This window comes from Engystomops pustulosus, chromosome 1, assembly GCF_040894005.1.
Source record: "Engystomops pustulosus chromosome 1, aEngPut4.maternal, whole genome shotgun sequence".
Lineage (NCBI taxonomy): Eukaryota > Metazoa > Chordata > Amphibia > Anura > Leptodactylidae > Engystomops > Engystomops pustulosus.
Genome location: NC_092411.1, coordinates 99,109,295 through 99,135,292, shown reverse-complemented (window position 1 = coordinate 99,135,292; position 25,998 = coordinate 99,109,295). Strand labels below are relative to the sequence as shown.

The window sequence follows — 25,998 nt, the reverse complement described above, 5'->3', positions numbered from 1 at the left end:
ATTATTGCTACGAACGGAAAACCCGTTCCCATCCGCGGCTACTGGGAGCCCACACTAACCATTGGAGACACTGAGTTAACCAGACAGGGCGTAGTGGTGACACGAGTGCCCGAAAACGGTAACTTCTCCCTGGTACTGGGTACCAATGTCCTCCGCAACTGCTACCCTGAAGTGCTGAAGGCTCTCCACGACTCCCTGCCAACAGTGCCCAACGGTTCCCGGAAGGTAATTCAGGAGACTATGCAGGTTCTAGCGGCGCAACAGAAGTTTGCTGGCCCTAATGGTGAAATCTGCAGAGCCCGGATCAAGGATCCCCAACCTGTCCGCCTTCAACCTGGGACTGAGACGTTAGTATGGTGTCGAACCTGCATGGGCGTCCAAGGTCAAGACTACCAGGCGATAGTAGAACCTCTACCAGCTGATGAAGACCTGCCCATTCTAGCCGCCAGGAGCCTAGTCACTGTATCCCGAGGACAAGTACCCATTCGATTACTAAATGTGGGAGACTCCCCAGTGGATCTGAGAAAGTACCAAGCCGTAGCCACTCTCTTCAGCGTCCATCCTGAAGACTTGGTGGAAACCTCTCTGTCTGCCTCCCAACAGTTGGAAGTGAAGCAAGGTGCTGAAGGTGAGCCTGCCGAGCAATCCTGGTGGCTTGAGCTCAATATTGGAGACGACGATTTTACTCCTGCAGACCAAGTACAAGGTGTCCTGGATGTCGTTATGAAGCACCACCAGGCCTTCAGCAAACACCCACTGGATTTTGGGCAGACTACTCTGATCCAACACACCATCCCTACTGGCTCTCATCCTCCTATCAAGGAACGATATCGGCCCATACCTCCAGCCCGTTACCAAGAGGTGAAGAAGCTGGTACAAGAGATGAAGACAGCCAACGTTATCCGGGAGAGTCGCAGCCCATGGGCTGCCCCGCTGGTCCTTGTGAAGAAGAAGGATGGAACCCTTCGATTCTGTGTTGACTATAGGAAGATCAACAATATCACCCACAAGGACGCCTATCCTCTGCCTCGAATCGAGGAATCCCTCACAGCCCTAGGGTCAGCTGCCTACTTCTCTACCCTGGACCTGACCAGTGGCTACTGGCAAGTGGCCATGGCACCAGAAGACAGAGAGAAGACGGCTTTCACCACCCCAATGGGCCTGTTCGAGTTCAACAACATGCCGTTCGGGCTATGCAACGCCCCAGGCACATTTCAACGGCTGATGGAGAGATGTTTGGGTCATCGCAACTTTGAGACCGTCCTGCTATATTTGGACGACATCATCATCTACTCCAAGACTTATGAAGACCACCTCCACCATCTGGCGGAAGTCTTCCAAATCCTGACCCAACATGGGTTGAAGGTCAAGCCATCCAAGTGCCACCTGCTACAACCTAGTGTCAAGTACCTGGGACATGTGGTGAGCGCTCATGGAATTGGGCCAGATTCAGAGAAGATTGCAGCTGTCCACGACTGGCCTACCCCATCAACCGTACGGGACATCAAAAGCTTCCTGGGATTTGCCAGTTAATACAGGCGTTTCATCCCGAAGTTTGCCCAGCTGGCGGCTCCCCTGCAAGAGCTTCTAAGGGGCCTGCCAAAAGAGAGCCAACGTTCCCGAGTATCCATTGAGTGGACGGCCGAACGAGAAGCTGCCTTCCAGATGCTCAAGCAACGGCTGACTGAACCTCCGGTGTTGGGATATCCATACTACAGTCTGCCTTTCACCCTATACACTGATGCCAGCAAGCAAGGTCTAGGGGCGGTATTATCCCAGCTCCAAAACGGAACTGAAAGGGTCATAGCCTACGCCAGCCGTTCCCTCCGAGAACCGGAGCAAAACGACCAGAACTACAGTTCCTTCAAGTTGGAGTTTCTGGCGTTAGTCTGGACTGTGACCGAAAAGTTCAAGGACTACCTAGCTGCATCATCTTTCACTGTCTTCACAGACAATAATCCTTTGGCGCATCTGAACACCGCACGTCTTGGAGCACTGGAACAACGGTGGGCCTCCAGACTTGCCAATTTCAACTTTACCATCAAGTACCGGGCTGGTAAGACCAATGACAACGCCGACGCTCTGTCCCGTCTCCCTGGCCAGTGGGAGGGACCCTCCACGGATGCTCAGTGGGAAGATGTGGAGATGCCAGCGTTCTATGCCCGGTTTGTGCGTCAAGATGCCCAGAGAGTTTACTCCCTACCGACAGAGGCAGCGCCAGCTACTCCTCAAGAAGAGTCAGAGCCCCCTGCGGAAAAGGACCTCTGGATGAGTCTTCAGGCTGATAGCCGTGCCACAGGAGAAGTAATGGACTATCTCTCTAGTGGGCGAGTGCCTGAAAGAATCCGGCGCAGAAGAGCTGATGGAGAACTGTCTCAATTGTGGCGCCAGAGAAAGACTCTGAGCATGCACCAGGGTCTGCTAAAGAGAAGAACTCTGGACCCTATCACTTATGACCGGCTATACCAGATTGTGATTCCCAGGAGGGACGCCAAGATAGTACTGGAAATGTACCATGACCAGTCCGGGCACTTTGGCGCTCAGAAGACTGAAGCCACCCTCCGAAGACGATTCTTCTGGGTCAACATGAAGTCCGACATTGAAGCCTGGTGTCGAGAATGCCCAGCCTGCGCCATCGCTCGAGGAGAGCGACACAATCAAAGGGCCTCTCTACGTCCTATTGTGAGCCAACGGCCCTTGGAGATCCTGGCATTGGACCACGTGAAGTTGGAGCCCAGCAGATCCGGTCACAGTTATGCTCTTACGATCATCGACCACTATACCAAATTTGTGGTTGCAGTACCTGTCAGAGATCTGTCTGCAAGGACTACCACAGCGGCCCTGTGGAAAAGCTTCATCCTCCCCTATGGCTGTCTGGACCAGATCCTTACAGACCAAGGAACAGCATTTGAGTCCCAAGTCTTCCAGGAGCTGTGCACTCCATATGGCTGCAAGAAGCTGAGGACCACAGCCTATCATCCCCAAGGCAACGGGCTTTGTGAAAAGATGAACCAGACTCTAATCAATATGCTGAGGACTCTGACCCCTGCAAAGAGGGCTGACTGGCCAAAACTGTTGCCCGAATTAGTGTACCTGTACAACAATACCAATCATTGCTCTACCGGGTACACCCCGTACTATCTGATGTTCGGGAGACATGGCCATCTCCCTGCTGATATGACCTGGGACATGGAGTCCCCTGATTCCCAGTCTTTACTCCCCCAGACTGACTGGGTTCACGAACACCAGAGGCGCCTGGCGGATGCCAGAGAAGTTGTGGATCTGCGGTTGGAAGAGGCCCGAGAGAAACAAAAAAAGGACTTCGATCGTAATGCCTGTGCTGAGCCTTTTGCCCCAGGAGATCGAGTGTGGCTGCGCAACAACCATCCTACCAGTAAGCTAGATGGGCGTTGGGAGCGTGAGCCATACCTAGTTAGGGACAGTCTCTCCCCTGAAGTCTACGAGATTTCAAGAGGAGACCGTCCACCACTCCGGGTACATAGGAACCGGCTGAAGAGATGTCTTCGTCCTTTTGCCCCTATGTCCACACCTCTCACCTCGACCCCCAACTTACAGACCTCCTTGTGTTCGCCTACCCCCAGTTTCTTGGAACTTGTGACTGTGCCTCAATTCTGTTTTGTTTCCACTCCAGTAAGAGGTACCTCGCAGAGACCATCATCCCCACCGCAGTCTCCAATACTGCTGCCTGTGGAGGATGATCCGGCTCCACTGTCTGCAACCCCTGAAACATCAGAGCCAGCTGAGACTCCGACTCCAGCGCCTGAATCAGAGGAGGACGATGAGGAGATTGTTATCTTCTCCAGGCCGGAACTTCGAAGGTCTCAAAGGGAGACAAAAGGTAAAGCTCCTGCGTACCTGCAGGAGTATCAGCTGGTGTCACACAGAAGGAGGAGGCAGGTACATTTTTCTGACACCGAAGTACTTACCACCGAAGAAGATGCAGACTAACCCCTGAAGGGCTGTAGCCCTCTCCAGGTACTATGTACATATTGTGTATATTTCTGTCCTTACCCCAAAGAGCCAGAGACTTTCCTGAGACTCTTACCCTTATTTATCTCAGTAAAGAGACATACCTTGAACTGATCACTGTCATGTGCTATGATAGCACCCCTTCCTCTGCCACAGCAGAGATTTCTTCAAAGGACTCTGTCCCTCTCCAAATAGAGGAGACCCTATGCTTCTCAGTGCACTTTTCCCCACATCAAGGGCTGTACCCAGAAGATGGACTTTGTCATTAGAGACCTTCTGTGAGACTTTTGCCAGATACTACAAGGGAAAAGTGGCTATTGATTATTATTTTGCACTTAATGCCTTCCTTTTTAGGTATGGACATTCTGCTTGCACTTTTTATGCCTTTCCTTTGCAGGGAAAGAGACATTTTATCCTGCTACCCTGAGTAGCCTACCTCTGTAACGTTTGTAAAGTTTTAAGATGTGTACCCATTGGGCTCCTAAGCCAATGTGAATTAACCTGTTTGCACACTGTCAGAAGATATGCCAGTAGTCTGCATTAACCCTTTCATAGGCTTTTCAGGTTGTAGTGTGGCTGTGTCGGACCGTCTTTCTATGTAAAACACTGACCGCTACCTGATCCCTCAAACTGAGGTTTGCACGTGGGGGTAGTCCGTAAACTGCGGGTCCTAAGGGGACCGGGGGTGTTACAGAGTTAGCACCTGGATGCCACCCATACATGGGTAAGGATACCAGTCAGGAGGTACTCGTGTCGCATATGCTAACGCAATGCAGATATACACACTATATAATTGCCGCCAGGGAAGAAGTGTTGATATAACAAATATACAGGCCTTGGTGCAAGGAGTGGATTACAGGACATGACACCACACCTTTCCTACTGTACAGTTCGGTTTAATGGCGTCAGCGACCAACTGTCATACAGCTATATGTTTTGTCTTAGTCCGACACCAACCCAGGTGCCTGTCTCCAGGACCATGGGCGGTTTGTCCCTACACCTCACATAGCCTGCACTTCCCAGAAGTGCCCTTAGCCCCCTCTGTGCCCCAAACCATCTGTAGTCGAGCCGAGGGCGGCTCTTTCAATTGCCCCCGGGGTATGCAACACCCTCGCCGATGCAATGGCGAGGGAGGGTTTGCGAATACGTCCCACCTGCATGTAATCCCATTACACTACATGGTCCTTATAGGACATAGGGGATATTGAAGTGGTGCATCCTGCCTGGCAAGGCAGAGGTTAAGTATTTTGTATGATGCAAGATGCTATTGTCCAATGATATGTGTTACATCCTGTGCTCTGTAAGCTGAGATGTGATTGGAGGAGCAGCCACCACCTGACCAAAGGGAGGTAATAAAACCCCCTGGCCAGGAATGTTCTAGGTCTCAGATCTCAGAACACTCAGAGAGATTCAAGTGTAGGAGAATCCTAGAGATCAGTGTGTGCGTGAGTAATCTCTGTCTAGCCCATACCAGAGCAGGAAGAGCCTAGCCCCTGCCTCTGAAGAGTGGAGCTAATAGATTAGAGTTAGTGTAGTGAGGAAAAGGGGTATCATCTTACCTTTAAAGGTGATACCTGAAGCCCTACAGGACAAGCTGAAGCTTCCTACCAGGACACAGCTGCCTCCCAGCCTGCCCTCTACATCCAGGCTGGTGAACTATCTCCTGAGGCTCCCTCCAACTCACATCTCAGCACTCCATCTACCTGTTAAAGGCACGTTGCTGCGGTTCCTGCCGGTTCAAATAAAGAACTGTAAGTTGTTTTCTTCAACTTCTGTCTCCGTCTGGTCCCTGCTAATACGGCTGCCTTCATCACCGGCACCCTGTCCATCACCCAGAGACTCACACTCGGGACATTAAGGGGTTGCCCCAGGGAGATCCGCTATAGCAGCCTCTCCCTCATCTTTTCTTGCCAACACCACCCTGCTGGAGACCTGCCAGGCTGTAGGACAGCCCTCCGGTTCCCCCGTACCAAGCACCGTGACAATAGCGTGCTTAGGCTGCAACCGCCAGCCACTCCGGTACCGCGGGCCCCGGTGGGGGATGTTGCACATGCCTGGATTTATGGGTATGTACCTGGTTTATCATGATAGATTTTGATGGTAGATTTTCCCTGACATTGATGCTACTTCGATCCTTTAGGCTAGATGCAAAAAAACGAATATAGGTCATGAAAACAATATGGTAATATCCATTTTTCACCGCTGATTTGCATTAGTTTGGCATTTGTTTTTCCACGAATTCTCATAAAGTATAGTCCAGTGATCTACGAGAAACAGTTCAGACTAGAATATGCTCTTCTTGGAGGAGTTGTACTGTCTTTTAAAATAACAGGTGTGTGTATTCACCCGTTAGAAGGTATTATATTTAGTCAGCCACTTGCTGTCCATTTTGCGCAAATGTTAACAGTAATGGAAATAGGCAAATCACTTCTCCTCAGCTGCTGCACTGTCTTTCAAAACGCAAAGAAAACGCCGCCAAAACGCAACGTGTGACCTCACCCTCATATGTCGTCATCTCCCTGGGTTGTGACTACAGTGCTTAAAAATGCAGGACACAGCCTCAAATCCAAAATTTATAGTAGTGTCCACTCCTGTATATAACCCCCTCACGTGGCTTGTGTCCATGTGGATTTGAGACATTTGCAGCAAAAAGTCACAAAAAGAAGCCAAAATTTGCACCTGTCAGGATAGGAAAAATTGAACATGTATCACAAGATAAAAGACATGATCATACATAAGGCGCACAAAAGACCTTCCAAATGTCCCAAATGTCTCAATTATACACCAATGGATCACTGCTATGCCCCCTCTCCTCAGATCAAGACCTAATCTTGTCTGTAGAGTTTGTCATCTCTGCACACTGCTGCTGGACAAAAAGTGCTTATGTCCATCTCCCATCGCCCATCTCCCTGCAGTACAAGAGAAGTTAGAGGAATCTGCCCGATCATAGTCAGGAGTTTATGGTCGTATCCAGGGCCAACCAAAATATAAACACCAGGACTCATAGAGACAGGTTAGAATTATATCTGTGAAATCCTATATTTTTGTTAATTATATTAAATTAGAGAATGTGTTAGTTTGTTATCCTGAGTATATTTAAGAATTTTGTCTTTGTGTGAATACACTTTTAAGCAAGTTCTACAAAAAAAGAACTTTGCAGCTTACAGGTAGATAAAAATGTTTTAGAAGAAGTAGCAACAGAGTTGACAAGCCAGGCATGACGGGCATTAGCTGATTGCAAAGACCCAACATATTTAGGCAATACGTGTGTTTTGGTTTTATTGCTCAAACACTTCAGGATGTCTTTCCATAGTCCTACAAGTAAGCAGAAGCTGAAATATTGCATCTTAATATCCTTGCTGTATTCTGATACCTGCCTCTTAAGTTTATATGTTCACGTGTAAAAACGACATGGCCAATTATTGTATCACAAAACCACAGCAAATCAATGTAAAACTATAAGCAGGATTTTACAAGGGAACCTGGTCCAGCTCTTAACTTCACCTTAACCACAACACAGTAAAAGGCAGAAGAAAAAATGTTACCCAAGAAATAAAATGTGTTGACACATTTCCTTTAAATGTCCTAATGTATAAAAGAACAACTATAGCAACTAGAGATATTGCATAACAGTTACAACAGAAAACTGAAATGTTTTCACCATAGCAATTCACACAAGTTACAAACAAGACAGAACACACTAAGTAACACACTAAGATAAAAATAATCAAATAAAAAGTCACCCTCTCCTGATGCATACAGCCTTACATCTTACGTCATACATCTGCCCCTTACTACCTGTACATAGAGAGATATGTTTGTAATGTCTGACAGTAGATGTGTTACCAGGTAGGGGTCCCAACCTATAACCCTTCCTCCCAAGAACATTATCAATATGGCATTAAAAGTCTGCCATATTTTTCAGCAGTCACAAATTCTGCATTGTAAATTATTTTTACAGTGAGCCTGTAATGAATAATGTGTAAGAATACCATACAGTAATATTGCAGTATATGGTAGGAACAATCAGACCATTTAGGGTTAAATACCCTAGAGGGACCACAAAATATAAAAAAAAAAAAAAAAATTCAAATCACCCTACTTTATAATGATATGAAACATAATAAACACTAAAAATCACGAAAATTTTAGGTATCACCGGTTCTCAAAATGCCCAATCAAAATATAAAAATGGTTATTGCCAGTGTTGAACCCTATAACGGAAAAAAGCGCACATATGCCCAAAACACTACCTTTACATTACCATTTTACATCACATAAAAAATGTGATAAAAAGTGATCAAAAGGTCGCACAGTCAAAAATGGTAGCAATGAAAATGTCAGCTCATTTCACAAAAGATCACACAGCTCCATATACCAAAGTATGAAAAAGTTATTAGCGTCAGAAGATGGAGAAAAAATTTTTTTGCTGCACACATTCTTTTAATTTTTATAATGTATTAAAACACAATAAAACCTATATAAATTTGGTATCTCCTTGATCGTACTGCACCAAAGAAGAAAGCAGAGATGTCATTTGTAGCACACCGTTAAAATCGTAAAAACTGAGCCCACAAGAAAGTGACACAAATGTGGTTTTTTGCCAATTTCACCACATTTGGAATTATTTTCCAGCTTCCCAGTACACGGCATGGAATAATAAATAACCTCACTGAGAAGTAAAATTTGTTACACAGAAAATAAGCCCTCACACAGATTAAGCTTCCTTTTGAATTTTAGTAGCAGAGATCTAGAAAACCGTGAGTAATTAATACAGGAAGTAGAAGAGTATTCAGACCATTTGCTCAGTATTGAGTAGAAGCACCATTTGAGCTAGTACAACCATGAGTATTCTTGGGAATGATGCAACAAGTTTTTCACACCGGCATTTGGGGATCCTCTGTCGTTCTTCCTTGCAGATCCTCCCCCGTTCCCGCAGGTTGGATGGTGAACACTGGTGGAAGCGCTTTTTCCAAGTTTCTCCAGAGATGATCAATTGGGAGCTCTGGCTGGGCCAGTTAAGAATGGTCACAGAGTAAGGCTACATTCACACTAATGTATGGGGGACGTATATACGGCCGACGTATATACGGCCGATATACGTCCCCCATACACTTCTATGGGCGCACGGCACCCTACGGGAGCGGTACGGTGCAGCACACGTGCGGTACCGTACCGTTCCGTACCTGGGAAAAAGATAGGACCTGTCCTATCTTTTCCCGTAATATGGCGCCGTGCGCCATAGGTTGCTATGGAGAGGGGCGGGGGTGAGCTGCGCTCACCTCCTCCTCCTCTCCCCGTACACTGCCGTTGCCCCAGAAATTCTGACTCTGGCGCTCTCTGCACACTACACAGGCAAACTGCATATAGTGCAGTTTGCACTGTTCTTAGTAATTAAACCCCATTGTCTTGTTGGAAGGTGAACCTTCAGCCCAGTCTGAGGTCCAGAGCACTCTGGAAGAGGTTTTCTCTGTACTTGGCTGCATTCATCTTTCCTTCAATTGCAACCAGTCACCCTGTTCCTGCAGCTGAAAAACAAGCCATAACATGATGCTTCCACCACCATGTTTCACTGTTGGGATTGTATTTGGTATGTGATGAGCAATGTCTAGTTTTTTCCACACATACCGCTTAAAAGTAACACCACAAAGTTTAATCATTTAATCAGAGGATCTTATTTCTCATAGTCGGGGAGTCTTTCATGGGGTCTTTTGCAAACTGTTTCCAGGCTACCATATGTCTTGCACTGATCTTCCATAAAGCCCGACTGGTGGAGGGCTGCAGTGATAGTTGACTTTGTGGAACTTTCTCCCATCTCCCTTCTGCATCTCTGGAGCTCAGCCATGGTGAGCTTGGAGTTCTTCTTTACCTCTCTCACCAAGACTCTTCTCCCACGATAACAATTTTTGTGCTGAAAAAGCCCAACTCGGCTTATATTCGATTATATAAAACACATCAAAATCATCAAGTGGTACTAAATTAGGCTAAATAAAAGAAACCTTAATGATTCTCACATTAAAAGAGAGAGGTATTCCAAACCCCTATTCTAAACACCTACTGAGAACATGTGTTCTCAACCAGGCATACCGGTTCTCTAACCGGGTATAAAATCAATGCATCTGCATTCTCAGGCAGATTCATGGTCAACTTGTGTGTAGGCCGACATGCAAACCTCATACGAGCACACAAAGAATTACCTTACCGTGATTCAGGAGAGTCACCGCTTCCAACGGTATCTACATGTCCGCATGCTTAAGAAGTGTGGGGAATGCTATGGCTATCCTGCCCCTATGTGTCCCCACAAATAACTCCCACCCTTACAAAGGCTACAAAGACTGTCTCTAAATGAAGTGAACCCCAACCCAAATTTCACAAACCCCTCCTTCTCCCTATGCCATTGGACATAGATATTGTCTATAAATGTTAAAAATAGATCAATCTGTATAGTGCCAGGGTGGGGATCATAATCAAACACTCATGTCGTCTCCCACCAGCACAGGAACAAGTTAGCATATGTGAAAGCATAAGCTTTGTTGTGCCCCTGAGCTGGTGGCAGATGCGTCAAAAGGGAAAAAAAATCCTTTTCAAGGAAAACTTTAACTAGTTTAACACAAATTGGTTATGTGTTCTATACTGAACACCACTTGTGGATAGATACATTTGACTGCCTCCAGTCCCTTTTCATTACAGATGGTGGAGAATAGGGTCTCCACAATGATGCTTGCCACTACCTCCCCCGCCACTCCGATGTTCATATCCCTGGACAATATATATCCGTATTAACAATATCCTCATAGTGGCTATGAGTGTACTTAGTTGGTTAAATTCACCTTCTCCTTTGACTCTGTGAACCTCCATTTCTAATGCTGGAAATGGTGTGGCGCATGTCCGCGCATACATAAACAGACGTCTCCTAGGAGAATCGTCTTCGGGGCGGCCCCCTCATTATGCACATATGCACAGTGATGTCAGGACTAGGAATCCCAACCCTCTTAGAAGACACGCTGTATGAGGTGGGAAGGTGTCAGGACCGAGTGTGTGGGGAGGTACTGGAGGGTAGTGTACGCTTCACAAGCATGCACACAAGTAGATACTGTTGAATGCAGTGTAAGCGACTCTCCTGAATCACATTAATGTAAGTCTCCTCCTCCGAGGACACGTGTTTTCAGCAGGGGTTTAGAGTAGGGTTTGGAATACCTCTCTTTTAATGTGAGAATCATTTATGGCTATGTTTTACTTAGCCTATATTTGTACCACTTGATAATTTTGCTTCATGCAATATTGAATGTAACAAGTGAAGACAGCCAGGGTGTTTCTCTTGGAATAGCAATTGTTTAGAGTGTGTCGAGTATTCTGATAAGCCCCTACTCTCGAATTTCATAGGGTACACTTACATAAGGGAACCTCTTGGTTTACAACATCAATCCTGCCCTACTATCCAAAATGGCGTATTTCCACTGAACCTACTTGGTGGAAAACCCCATCACTTTTGAATGGAAGATGTCATAACCGTGCTATTGACTCCAATTATCTTGGTATCTCGTTACCTATCACCCCATACTAACCTTGGGGTGGCTAGGCTTAAAATCAGGGGGATTATTGGATTTGACCAGGTTCCTGCATAGCTAAATTCCTCCAATTTCAGAGATAGGAAATCGAAAATCATAACTGTGAATTATATTCAAGCTATTTGACAAATATGATTTTTTTTGGAGGGAACTAAGCCACAACCAGGCTCGTTCCTTTGATGAACTGACATGAGGTCTAGATAGGTTTGAAATTATCCGATACTGTTATCAGACCCCTCTTTGATGTGGCCATTGTTGGTCTCCTGTATATGCTTAAAGGGCATCTACCACCAGGATGAAAGACTTTATGCAAATTATCCTGAGGGGCTCCAGGCCCCATTAACACCTATGGAGCCTGGAGCTCCTCAGGTTTATATGCAGACAGTCTTTCATCCTGGTGGCAGATGCCCTTTAAGGTATAGACATTTCATTTCTGCTCATGTTCTAAATGTAGATAACATGTGAAAATGAATTGAAATTTGTAATTTAAAGGGTCCACAAGAGTGTGAAAGACTCTCATTAGAAATATAAATTAAACTAAAAGACTGGATGCGGCTTCACTCAATATTTCTTGACTAGTTTTCATACTTACATTACAAGTATATAAACAAATAACATTTACCTCCTGTGCTTCCCGCAGCTCATTACAGCAAAGTCACACCCATGTTGCACCAAAATGCTTTACTTTTGAATAAAAGTATTGGGACATTAATTTTCTCAAGAAAGTCATGCTTATGATGCAGGCAGATTCGCCTCAGGCCGAGTAAAAAGTTCAAGTTTGAGGTCAATTCAAAGATTGGAACAGACGATAGCAGTTGATTCACTCAAAATCCTTCCTTACCATTTCCATAGAAACCAGCTTTGTCATTCAATTGAAATATTGTCAATATACTATATATTAGTGGTGGCAAACCTATGGCATGGGTGCTCTCAGATCCCTCTCTGTGGGCAACTAGGTCATCACCAGAGAAGATTCAAGATAACTTCATGAAGTCCCAGACAGCCCAGGACTTGAATTGCTTATTGCTATTTTAAAGCGACATCTCTGTCTGGGACTAAAGTAGGAGTGGGAAGATGTGGACAGATCATGTGGATGATCATTGTAGCTCCTGCTTCAGGCCCGGCAATTCTTCCTTTTCAGGGGACCCAGCATTTGTCCTCCTTTCTACTATAATGGTGCCCTCAGGATGTTGATACAATTGAAAGCTATGACAGAGCAAGGAGCAATAAATTACTGCTTAACTGCCATGCTGGCACTTTGCTATAAATTAGTGGATTTTGGTTGTATTTTGCGCACTACGTCTCTTAAAGGTTTGCCATCAATGACATATACTATGCTATAGTTATTTCAGAAAAGTGAATAACTCTGATATCACAACATAATTGTCAGGATACAGGCGGTCCCCTACTTTAGGACACCCGATTTACAGACGACCCCTAGTTAACCCCTTCACGCTCTGTGACGGATATATCCGCCACGGAGCTGTGAAGGTTGTATGAAGAAGGCTCACGGGCTGAGCCTTCTTCATACAGAGATGGGCTTTGCTGCATATCGCAGCAAAGACCCATCGCTATCACCCGCGGTCGGTGCTTGCACCGATCGCGGGTGTTAACCTTTTCTTTGCCGCCGGCAAAGTCGCCGGCGGCACTTTAAATTTGGCGGCGCGTGGGCGCCGCCATCTTACCTCCGATCGCCGCTCCCCCGAACGTCATCGGGGGGCGGCGATCGGTTGCCATGGTAGCCTCGGGTCTTCGTTTGACCCAAGGATACATGGCTTCTGCATATGCCTGTGGCTCATTGTAATGTATAGTGAGCAGAAATGCCATATACTGCGATACAGCAGTATTGCAGTATATGGCAGGAGCGATCAGACCATCTAGGGTTAATGTACCCTAGAGGGTCTAAGAAATAGTGGGAAAAAAAAGAAAAAAAAAAGTTTAAAAAATGTAAAAAAATAATAAAATATTAAAAGTTCAAATCACCCCCCTTTCCCTAGAACTGATATAAAATATAATAAATAGTAAAAATCACAGACACATTAGGTATCGCCGCGTCCCAAAATGCCCGATCTATCAAAATATAAAAACGGTTATTGACGGCGGTGACCTCCGGAACGGCAAATGGCGCCCAAATGTCCAAAATGCAACTTTTACACCTTTTTAGATGACATAAAAAATGTAATTAAAAATGATCAAAATTTTGCACAGTCCTCAAAACGGTAGCAATGAGAATGTTGGCTCATTTCGCAAAAAATGACACCTCACACAGCTCCATGCGCCAAAGTATGAAAAAGTTATTCGCGTCAGAAGATGGCAAAATTTTTTTTTTCTTTTTTGTACACATTCGTTTAATTTTTGAAAATGTATTAAAACGCAATAAAACCTATATAAATTTGGTATCACCGCGATCGCACCGAACCAAAGAATAAAGTAGAGGTGTTATTTGGAGCGCAGAGTGAAAATCGTAAAAACTGAGCCCACAAGAACATGACGCACATGCAGTTTTTTTCAATTTTTCCACATTTGGAATTTTTTTGCGGCTTCCCACTACATGGCATGGAATAATAAATAACATCATGGGAAAGTAAAATTTGTTACGCACAAAATAAGCCCTCAGACAGCTCTGTACATGGAAAAATGAAAAAGTTATGGATTTTTGAAGATGGAGAGCGAGAAATTAGCGAAAATACCCTGCGTCCTTAAGGGGTTAAAGACGAACCCCTCTGCCCACTGTGACCTCTGGTGAAGCTCTCTGGATGTTTTACTATAGTCCCAGGCTGCAATGATCAGCTGTAAGGTGTCTGTAATGAAGCTTTATTGATAATCCTTGGTCCCATTAGAGCAAAAAATTTTGAAACTAGAACTACAATTATAAAATATACAGTTTCAACTTACATACAAATTCAACTTAAGAACAGACCTATGGACCCTATCTTGTATGTAACCCGGGGACTGCCTGTATACTAGTAAAACAGAACCATGGAAAATATCTAGATGATTTCAGCTTAACACTTCCATTTCCTCTTTTCCGTACAGCTCAACGTTCTGCCCAGGAGCTCCCTCAAGTGGAGAACTACAGTCTCAGCGCATGCTCTGTCAATGGCTGTGAAGAATTGTTACTCTGTGGCTCCAACTTTCTTTCCGATTCAAAAGTTGTCTTCATAGAGAAAGGTCCAGGTGAGCAAATTTCCAAAAGTGACCTAAAGTAATTGGTTAAATATTGTAGAGAAAGTTTGGTGAAAAAAGACATGAACAAAAAAGGGAATTAAGAGAAACAAAGAAAATATAAACATAATGAAATTACCCAAATATTTAATGTAAATACTGAATAAAATGCAGTTAATGTGATAAACACTAGTAGTGGTGTGCCTGTAAGGATATAAAAAACATCTAAGCCCATCTCCTATGGTCAGACTTTATTGTCTCAACAGTTCAACTGCTTTCTTCATAGTTTTACATTACAAATGCATGGGACTGTTCCTTTTACCTATCAAGTCCTGCTGTTGCATATTTATAAAGAGAAACGTTACATATTTTTTCATAATTTTAATGCATTTTCTATATGCATTGGGCATTGGGCTGCTGTAACTGCACAGCTGCTATACAGTGGACAGTGCCTTCTAGTTCCAGGCCTGCCTCCATGATAGCTGCTAGTTCTGGTATTAACATCAACCAGATAATCTGCGTCTTATCAACATAAGACATTAATATGAAAAATGTTCCTAGCCTAGAAAAACCCTTTTAATGTGCTCTGCCGTCTATAGCTGCTGTACTCCTAAGGCTACCTGCACACAGGACACGCAGTTTTGTGGGATGCAATGAACTGTCCTTTGCAGCCCGTGTGTCATTTGTGGGTGCCACTTACGCACTGATGCAGGAGCACATAGAAGTGATTGGAGAAAAGTGCTAGAAGTTCCTAGTGTGCATGAGCCCTAAGAAATACTGCTATTATTCAGTTATTTCTGGCAGTGTAAAAGTCTTACCTGGAAAATCAGCTCCAGGTGTATATGAGCCCTTTGCTGGCAGAGTTGTCCCCTCTCTAATCCACACTGCAGGGCAGCTTTCCCATATTAACAGGTTCCTGCAGACTTCAGCTGGACAGCTAGACAATCTGCTCATCTCAATCTGATAAACAATGAATGATTACATGGCTGTTGACTTTATGATTAAATGCTTTATGTAGTTCATAATGTAGCAATGAAAATTCCTTCAGGGTCACTTAGTTAAAGCGGTTCTGGATTTTTTTTTAATTCTCTCCAAATGTAGGATCTGACGTGGCCATTTCAGCCAATCATGTGATCACGCACAGCCCAAATTTTTTTAATGATATCAGAAGATTTTTCAAGATGTAGACATAGGGATACATGTGTGTTTACAAGTAGAGAAATGACCCTTTTCTTCATTCTTGCTAATAGATGGAAAACTTCAATGGGAAGAAGAAGCAAAAGTAAACAGACTAAAGAGCAATGAGGTAAAAGCTAATTTATGCCTCAGAAAAGATTGTTGTTTCTTAGAACCTCCTATGTTGAACTTACAACACGTTCAGACACTGTACTAGGCAATATATATATATATATATATATATATATATATATATATATATATACACACACAGTGGGGCACATTTACTTACCTGGTCCGGGGAATTCCCAGAAGGTACATTCTCCAACGATAATGCACTGTGCTGTGATTCATTAAGATCGTGCACCCGATATCCTGCATGTGTTGCTTCCGCGCTCAGGTCCGACAGAGTTCACCTTCTTCTTCCAGGTGCATGTAAGTGCATTGTCTTGCGACACAATTTGAAAGTTAAATCCTGCGCTCAGTCTGATCTAGTCGGAACGCCCGACAGCGCGTCCCCAATGTGTGTCAAACAGAAGCCAGCACAGCTGCGCCAAAAACCGATCGCGTGCGACACAATGCCAGCGCAGACCCCTGTTAAACACATGTCAAACCGTGCAATCCCACATGTATGTATATATATATATATATATATATATATATATATATATATATATATATATTACCAACGGTTGTACAGACTGCCAGAGGACCAACATCATGGTACCTCACTCTGAATATAAGTACTTGTCAAACATTGTCACGGACGTTTTGTTGTCTATTATTTATTATTTTTGTTTACATCACATTGGCCCTTTTCATATATGGGCTCTCGGCAGTTGCAGAACATTAATACGCATGCCCCATTTTTTGACGCGCGCAGACACACTCAGTAACACAATACTTACACTCTGCTTTAATTATGATGCACTTTATTATTGTATGTATAACATATGAGGATGTTTATACACATCTGTACTACTTTTGCACTTTATTGTATATGAATTTTATGATGAAATAATAATGTATGCTGACGATCTCAACTGATATTATTTATAGTGTTCCAATTTTTGAACACTCACGGTGTGCACCACCTATTAAATTTAACAACCACAAAAAAGGAAGGGAATAGGGAATATGGGGAGAAGAAAGGAATAGATAGGGTAAAGATGTGAGTGTATCTTTAAAAATTAACTTTTATTAATAACTTAAAATTTATTGAGTGCATACTCTTGCTATTGTAAAGCAAATTCCAGTATAGCAGTATATAGAACTGCTCTACTTTAATCCAAGTCACAAGGGTGATATGTAGACACCCCGGAAATGTACTCAGGTATGGATGCCCTTTTGATTTATTATATCCTCCCGAGTTTAATGTTTCTCCCACATTATGCTACTGTGGGAGTCAGAGAAACAGGGACAGGAGTTGGAATTAAAGCTGTCCCAGTGCTACCTAACAGCCTGATACACTGCTGTGATGTAGTCTAGTGTCACCAGCAGGAGAGCGATCGTGATAAATATTACAATTTGTCGCTCTCTGACTAGCGGCACTGTGTCGCATCAGCGAAGGAGTACAGTAGCAAGATCGCGGCTGTAACGAGCATATGCCGCGTCTTCCTCACTGCTAAAGCGCCGACACAGTCGTCTCGGCTTGCGTGCGTCCACGCCGTTGAGACTGGCGACTATTTATGCACTGGTAACTGATTAAAGTCACTAGATTTATTAATTGCTGCTGTCCCTGATAAATCTGTCCCTAGAGTGTGACTATGGATAATATTAATAACGTCCCGACACGTGTTTCGCCGGGTCTCCCCGGCTTCTTCTAAGGGACGATCTCAACTGCACTTGCACTTTAAGGACACACACCTTACTTATACCACGTTTCCTTTATATACCCTGTGTGGTTCACTTGTCAAATTCCTTGAAAAAGGTGTCCAACACTGAAACGTTGCCACTTGCCTCAATAAAGATCACCAACTTTTGAAATCTACCTCTGGAGTGCTACTAGCTTCTTCCAATATATATATATATATATATATATATATATATATATATATATATATATAAAGAAAATGGCAAATCTCATTCTAAATGGTGTACCATTCAGGTGTGATCCATGTAACATTTCGGCTCCTGTAGTCCTGGGACATTCTCAAGCCTCATTAATTGCCTTTTCATTTGTGAATGGTCTTTGTCAACGTCCTTGCCTTTGCACCTAAGCCTTAATTGATATTTTATATACACTTTAGGGTAAAGGCCCTAACTTACTGGGGATATAATAACCAAATATTTGCCATTAAAAAACATTTAGCATATACCTAGCGTATATACAGGATGTCAAACTAATTTCAGAGGTACACATATCCCTGCAGTATACATGTAAGAATGTTACTTACCTGTTAGATGTTAGTTATGCCCTCAGCTATTATCAATCCTAACAGAACATCTTTCCTATCTCACCCTCCATACCTCCCAACATTTGGACAAGAGAAAGAGGGACACAAAGTCCTTCCCCTTTATCTTTAAACCATGTCCACTGCTGAGCCCATTGCCCCACTTGCAAGCATAGTATAATATGGATGCCCTGTCCACCCTTCTCCCTCATATTGTGGCCTCCTGTCCTCCATTCTCCCTTATTTTGTGGTCTCATGTCTTCCATCCACCCTAATATTGTGGCCTCCTGTCCTCCATCCTTCATCATGTTGTGGCCCCATGTCTTCCATCCTCCCTTAATATTGTGGACCCCTCTCCTCCATCCTCCCTCACATTGTGGCATCCTATCATCCATCATATTGTGGCCCCTGTCTTCCATCTTCCCTCATAGTGACCAGATGGAACTATGCACAATCTACTGTGGCCATCCTTCCCCTCATTCTACTTCTACTCATTAGTGCCCCAATTACTCCAATGTCTCTTCCTTACAGGAACCATGCCTTTTCTTGTCAATGTTTTCAAGGAGGTATTTCCTAGTGTGGTGACTAGGAAATATACATATATAGACAGTCTGGATTGACAGGAATGTGGACACAGATAAAACTAGTATTAAAAAAAAGTACTTTTAAGAACTTGACATGTGTGAAAAAGTGTCCTGGCATTGCCTTTGTATGTTCCTTCCTAAGCAAAAGAACTCCACCAACAATTATTTCATCGAACTGTAAAAACTGCATTCAGATCTTTTGCTGCCATCTCCTGGCACTTAAGGGTTATAATCTTTTTTTTCATTATAAATTCTTTATTATTGAGGAGAGAATACTAAAAATGCAAGTGTAATTTTTTAATAATGATGTGGGGGGTCCTACTACTGATCCCTGGTGTAATAAGTAGTACTCTAGTGTATTGCTGATTGTAGAGCATTCTCTCCAGATGTAATTTAAAACAATGTATGATGGGGTTGTGCTGCATGCTCGCTAATGCAAAGGTATTGAATGCATATACTGGTAGTATACTGTTACTCATTGGCAGCACTACTGGTCTGTTATTAAATAGCTATATGATGATATTCGAAGGAGAAAAAAAAGGCTTATGTATACATGTGTATTTAATGGTTTCAGTCCTTGTTGTCTGTGCAAGTCCCGGAGTACTGTAATAAGGATATCACAAGACCCCTACAAGTCTATTTCTATATTTCTAATGGGCGTAGGAAGAGAAGTCCAATGCAGAGCTTTCGCTACCTACCAGGTAAGTAACAAATATTACACAGTAAATACAACTGTACTTATCACAACTGGTATGACTGTTGAAGTAATATAATCTTTTTGAACTTGACTAATGAATATTAATCTAGATTTGTTTGCTCTTTTTCTCATCTTCATCTACATTCACTATATCTGTCTGATGCTTTACTGTTTTCCTTCTAATCCATATCACTCATCTATAGTCATATTTAAAGAGGAGCCTCTTCCAGAAATGACCTTACATAGATTTTCTTCTACTTCACTTCCTTCTCCATCACACCTCACTTTAGACCCTGGCCACATGGAGCTTTCCACATCATTTGTGTCCCCACCAAATTTATCTGAAGCTCCAATGGAGGTGTCTCCCTATTACATTTCTCAACACCAGGAAAGAATGTTCTCAGGAGCTTCTGACTGCAGTGCGAGCAGTAGTTCCTTTTTAGGTTGCTATTTTAATCCAACAGTGCTTCCTGAACTGAAGTGTCCTCCATCCTACCCAGAGAATGGTGGTGACATGTCTATAGGTCTGCCATTTCACACAAGTAACTCTGCACTACCACCTAGTCCAGTTCCTTGGTCCCCACAGCCATGTTCCTCCAATCCCACAAGCACAACTACATTTGGTGGATCTTTGCTTCCTCATTTAAACACAAACAACAAACTGGAGGAGAGGGGAACAGGTACTCATACAAACTACCAATCATCTATTTTGCAAAGCTTAGAGTTTGAGAGACCTCCTCCACATTTTGTCCCAGGATACCAGTCTTATACAACTTGTGCTCCTCCAACATACACTACATTAGGTGAAATTGATAGCATAGCTACAATGCACTCTAAACAGTCTTCAACATCTCCAGAAATAAGTCGAATAGAGCAATGTTCAACCAATCAACAATTTACTCTAAGCAGAATCTCAAATCACCCTTCAAATCCTGCACAACCTTTACGATCAAAAATAGATGACATTGGATCACCAAGTCATACAGGGTTTTCCAATTCTAATTCAAGTTTGTCTATATCTTGTAAAGATGGAGATGTGACCCAAACATTTTCTTCAAACTATCACAACCTATCCTCATGTAGCACTACCCAACTCACCACCTTGTGTTCGGCAACACACCCTTCTCCATTTTCTTCTTCATCTTCCCCAATTGTCTGCAACACTCCAGATTCTAGTCAGAAGGGTACCTCTGATACTGCAACCTGCACACCCTCAAACCAAAATGAAAAGGATAGTTTGGAAGAGTACTCTAAGTCTGCCAACAATGAAGGTGGAGATGTCAGGAAGGAACATAATCAGGTTTTTGAGAATCCATTCCACCCCATACCAATCCAGGGGATCACACTGGAAGAAGGTAATATAATATGGTTATTCCACTCCGGGATTCAAAATGTGATTATATCCTCCATTTTAATACTGTTCTTACATGTTTTTTTCCAGCAAAAATGCCAGTTAATCCTATTTTTTTACTATTATTAAGATAATATCAGTATTTCCATAGAGTTGAATGATGATCTGCACATGTAGGTCCCGAAGCTGCTACATCTCTAATTTACCATTAGACTAAGTTCCCACATCCAACCACGGATGTATTTCCCAAATTTGTGTTCTAACTGATCACCAACAGAATCCCAAATACTCAGTTGACTGGCTTCTACTAAAATCTCCATCAATTTGTCCTGTGTTAAAGGGGTATTCCCATCTGGGCATTTACATTTAATTGAATTCATTTGCCTTATGTAAACATTTCTTCAATTGGATGTTACTAAAAAAAATATTCCTGTGTGAAGATAATTTCTCATTAATGTAGTCCCTTAGAAACGAGATAGCTTCCTCGGATACGGCCACCTCTGTAGGAGGTATTGCACAAAGAAACAAAAGGTTATTGTATATAAAATGTCCTGGAGTTACTACAGCCATCCTGTGGTAATGATCGCTGAATCCAGATGGTCAGGCAGGGTTCAACAGCACATGTCTGGCCACCGCTGCCAAAATGTGAGGTGGTCATATCCGAGGAAGCCATCTCGTTTCTAGGGGACCAGATGACTACATTTATGAGAAATTATCTTCACACAGGAACATTTTTTTAAATAACATCCAATTGAAGAAATGTTTACAAAATGGTAAATGAATTAAATTAAATGTAAATGCCCAGATGGGAATACCCCTTTAAAGATTTTTTCATTCAGCATTTCAAACAGAATCTGGATATAAGTTTAATACTTGTATGCCCACTGATCTATGACGCAGTTCATTTGACAAATCAGCTCTGATATTATTCTGAAATCTTTGGTGGCATCAAAAATATCCAAACAAGCAGGTATTTTTATCAATAACAAAAATTCTCACCAAGAACTATGATATACATATTAGCCATGCTGTTTTGCAGTACTTTAGCCTTAGTACTGGTACCAAATCAGAACAGACAAATGATGATTAAAACATATTTTAAGGAATGATAAACAGATCATTTTCCAACCATGCAAAAAGTTTCCACCACCCCCGCTAGTATTTTAAGTTACTTAATACTGTGTGTGCTGGTGAAAAAATTGCTTAGCTGTTTCACTGTTTATTATATTTCTTTCTTTCCATCACAGTAAGTGAATTTATCGGTCAAGACCTGCACAGTTTTCCAGAGAGGCATCAGAATTAAAATATGGCATCAAATCAAAAATAATTATTCCATGAGAAAAAAAATTCAGTCAAAGGATGTAAAGCCAACTGTCAATATCCATGGACCAACAGAAGAGATGTGATCTTCTGGATAAAATCTTGTGGAAAGAACTTCTTAACTTGCCTTCTACAACGTTTTACTATTAAATGGTTGAAATAAATCAAATGTATTTCATAGTAGTGTGACTGCAAGCTATGGTCTACAGAAAGTGTACAATTGGTTAATATTTTCTGATAAACAGAATGGTATATAGTGGTAGGGGGAATCAGGGGAACAAATCAAGGAAAAACAGGGAAAACCACTCCTTTAAAATTTGCCATTAGTGATGGGAATCAGAATATGTGAAATGTTTGGTCTCATGCTATGGCCAAATGCCCCATGTAGCATCTGCACCATATGTAAGGTAGGTGACCTCAAGTTACTATCTTGTACCATTTGGCTGCAAGAAAATTCTAATATTTGTAGCTTTTAGTAATAGGTCTGTAGGCCAGACCCATTCTGTACTAACATTCTGTGTGCATTACTTCCACTGTTTATAAGTCTTGTGTGATATGTACCCACCTACAGGTATAACAATGAGTACCTACATATGCTGTTCTTCTGTAATACGTGCCAAAGCCATTAGTACAGAGCTGTAAGACAATAATAAGACAATATCCACTATATTAGGATAGAACCACAAGAGGACAACACATGAACAAATTTTCATGTAGAGGTTTAGAAAATTACAAATGTGTAATTTTGCAAACAGAGAAAGACAAAAAAAGTTGACATGGTCCATATAATATGACTAGTCCTTTTAGCAGTGTTTCCCACCCATTCTTCAGCATAGGGTCAGGGGTTCACCAGAATATCATATCAAGACATTTAAGATATAAATGGATAAACTTTAAGAGAGAAGATTTTCCTTGGTAATTAGAGGGGAACTTTAGCCCTTCCATGGCATGGCTACAGCAAAAAAAAATAACAATTCCTGCCAGTACCAGGACAAGCTGAAATAGCTGTGGTTATATTTAAAAAATTTAAGACAATCCCACCAAATTTGGGAATGTTGGTGAATATGTAAACAGATCTGAGGCTGCTTTGCAAGGCAAACACAATTCAGCTAGACTGAATTACTGGGTGAGATTATCAGCACATGACCCAACACTAAGCTTGTTAGATGTACAAAGGGGATAAGGGTATCTTTGTGAGTGGAAAAACTCTATATATCTATGATATCTCCATATGTGCCTCAATGGAAATCTTTCCATTAAGTGAACAATTTCTTCCGTGACCTGCATCCATCGCCTCTCATCTAGTCAAACCAGTTCCCAACCCTATGCTGAAGAGATGCAAACACATCGGGGCACCTTTACTAAAAGCAGTACAAAAGTGCAGCTTGCCTGTGTAGTGCAGAGGGTGCCAGAATCAGCATTCCTGGCGCATGTTCTTCATGAATCTGGCGCTCCCTGCACTGCCCACACAGAGTGCACCACTTTTTCTTGGTGCACCTTTAGCATGGGGTGTGCTACACAATTCTGTCAGACTTTGCATGTTAAATGTGGCACACAGTCCGACTGGGGATCGGAATGCTCCCTTTAGTGCAGAAAGGAATATTGCAGCCGCGACACAAAAGGGTTGAGTGCGACACATATGTGGCACGGACACTTCTTGAATACGCATGCAAGCAATTTGCACTAGGTGGCGCAATCACCTTAGTAAATGTGCCCCATTGAAACAGTTCTGTCCACAGAACTGTATGGAATAGGTACACTTGTTTGACTACTATCCCATATCATGTCACAAGACTTCTTTGAAAAGTCTTGCTTCATGATAAAGGGGCTGCATTTACAGGAGCTTTGAGGCACAGTTTTCCCCATGCCACCCTGGAAAACAGATTTGCATATTTCATTCCCAGAATCACTTCATTTTAGCATCCATGATTTCTGCAGTATGCATTCTGCATTTTCAGTAAGATATTTGTACTCAAATAGTCAGGAAACAATACCACAGAGCCAGATATTATAAAGGGATTATATGTCTATTAAAAAAAATATGTTATAAAACATGCATATGTGATAAAACAAATACAGTCCTTCCGGTATTGGTTTACAAGTGACGGCATGCGACTGTTGCACCCAATGTTTGGTAATAGAGTCATAAACAATTCCACTGCCAAACTATTCAGGGATGGAAGCCATAATATCAGTGCGAGTGCATTATTGACAATGTGCAATGTTGACTGCTGTGGTCACATGCTCTCCGCTTGTAAAATAAAAAGGAAACCCAGGTAGGACCTTCAGAACCCCAGCATTGTATTTTTTTTAATAACATTTGCAGCAGTTAATTTTTTTTAGTTGGACCATCCTTATCCATGGGATAAGGCCTAACTTGCTGATCAGTGGAGGTCTTAGTGCTGAGACCCCCACAGGTTGCGAAAACCTCATTGCTGCGTCAGATTAATGGAGCAGATGGCCGCACATCACCGTTCTGCTCCATTAATCTCTATGGAGCTGATGGGAATTGCTGAACGCCGTGCTCACCAATCTCCGTCAGCTCCATAGAAATTAATGGAGCAGAACGGTCATGCACGGCCATCTGCTCCATTACTCTGATGGAGCGACAAGGGGTCAGACTGGCCCCTCGTTTTCGGGATCTGCGGGGATCTCAGCACTGAGACCCCGACTGATCAGCAAGTTAGGCCCCATAATGTGGATAGGGCCTATCTTTCCTTCTTGGGAAAACCCCTTTAAAGCCATTCCAACTGAATTTTTAAATATGGATTTATGTCCCATTCTATAGTAAGGTGTGAAATATTTTACATGTAAAACTGGAAGAAGAATCATCAACAACTAATAACAAAATGACAATTGCTATCGAACTCGGGGCAATATGCAAAGTCATTAAATGCTTCAATCTTAAACCCACCTTTGTACATGCAATATACATCAATATAAACTTCTCAGAAAACCTTAACAAATTTAACAGTCAATGTAAATTCTTTTTCTTACCCTTAAAGCATACAAAGATTTTTTTCCATCTGTACTTGGTGTTTAAGGGTTTTTACATGTTTCATTTTTACCCCTTTAAACCAAATGGTAATTTATTCTCCATGCAGACATTCACAGATGCATGTCACATAAATTAGATGCTAAATATGTGACCTATACACTTCCAGCATGTAAACCAGCTTGACAAGTGATATAGAGATATATATAGTGTTTTTTAGCTGAGAGAATGCGAGAAGCCTCAGAGAAGGAGGTCATCATATAGAGACATATTATAACACATTGCTCCTTCCATTGTCTGGTCTTATGCATAAAACCGACTACATATGTGCTTGTCTTACTCAATGTAGCACTAATTTATGCAGATCTACCCTCTGGATCTCTGCCTTAATAAATGGTTTATATATATTTATGTATCTATTATTTTTATATATGCCATTATGGCAAATTGGACGTTTGTGTTTTGCAGTCAATTAAAATGTGTTGAAAAAAAATTTGTTTTGTCCTATTAAATATAGTTTTCTTCAATGACATCTCTCCAATATTAACAAAATCTGCTGACAATGTAATATTTATGAGATCATCCTTAGGCTGACAGCTCATATAGTAAAACAAGAATTAACTCCGATATTATATGACCTCACATCTGGGTCAGCTCCAGGTTTCATTAGGCCCTTGGGCGACAGAACCTCAACCTTTGAGTGAGCTCATGTGGCGGCATTAAAAATTCTGAAGCCAAAACTCCTCCTGTCTCATGCTC

At 42.5% G+C, this 25,998-nt stretch overlaps 1 protein-coding gene across 1 annotated transcript in view; it reads left to right on the top strand.

Moving 5' to 3' along the window:
* NFATC4 (nuclear factor of activated T cells 4) overlaps positions 1 to 25,702 on the top strand; it is a 77,776-nt gene extending 52,074 nt beyond the window's left edge. The window contains exons 6-10 of the mRNA XM_072149823.1: positions 14,595 to 14,735; positions 15,974 to 16,029; positions 19,451 to 19,577; positions 19,777 to 20,928; positions 22,172 to 25,702. Of these exons, the coding sequence (XP_072005924.1) occupies positions 14,595 to 14,735; positions 15,974 to 16,029; positions 19,451 to 19,577; positions 19,777 to 20,928; positions 22,172 to 22,227 (1,532 nt within the window). The 3' untranslated portion in view covers positions 22,228 to 25,702. The remainder of the gene's footprint in view (positions 1 to 14,594; positions 14,736 to 15,973; positions 16,030 to 19,450; positions 19,578 to 19,776; positions 20,929 to 22,171) is intronic.
* Positions 25,703 to 25,998: the final 296 nt, after the last annotated feature.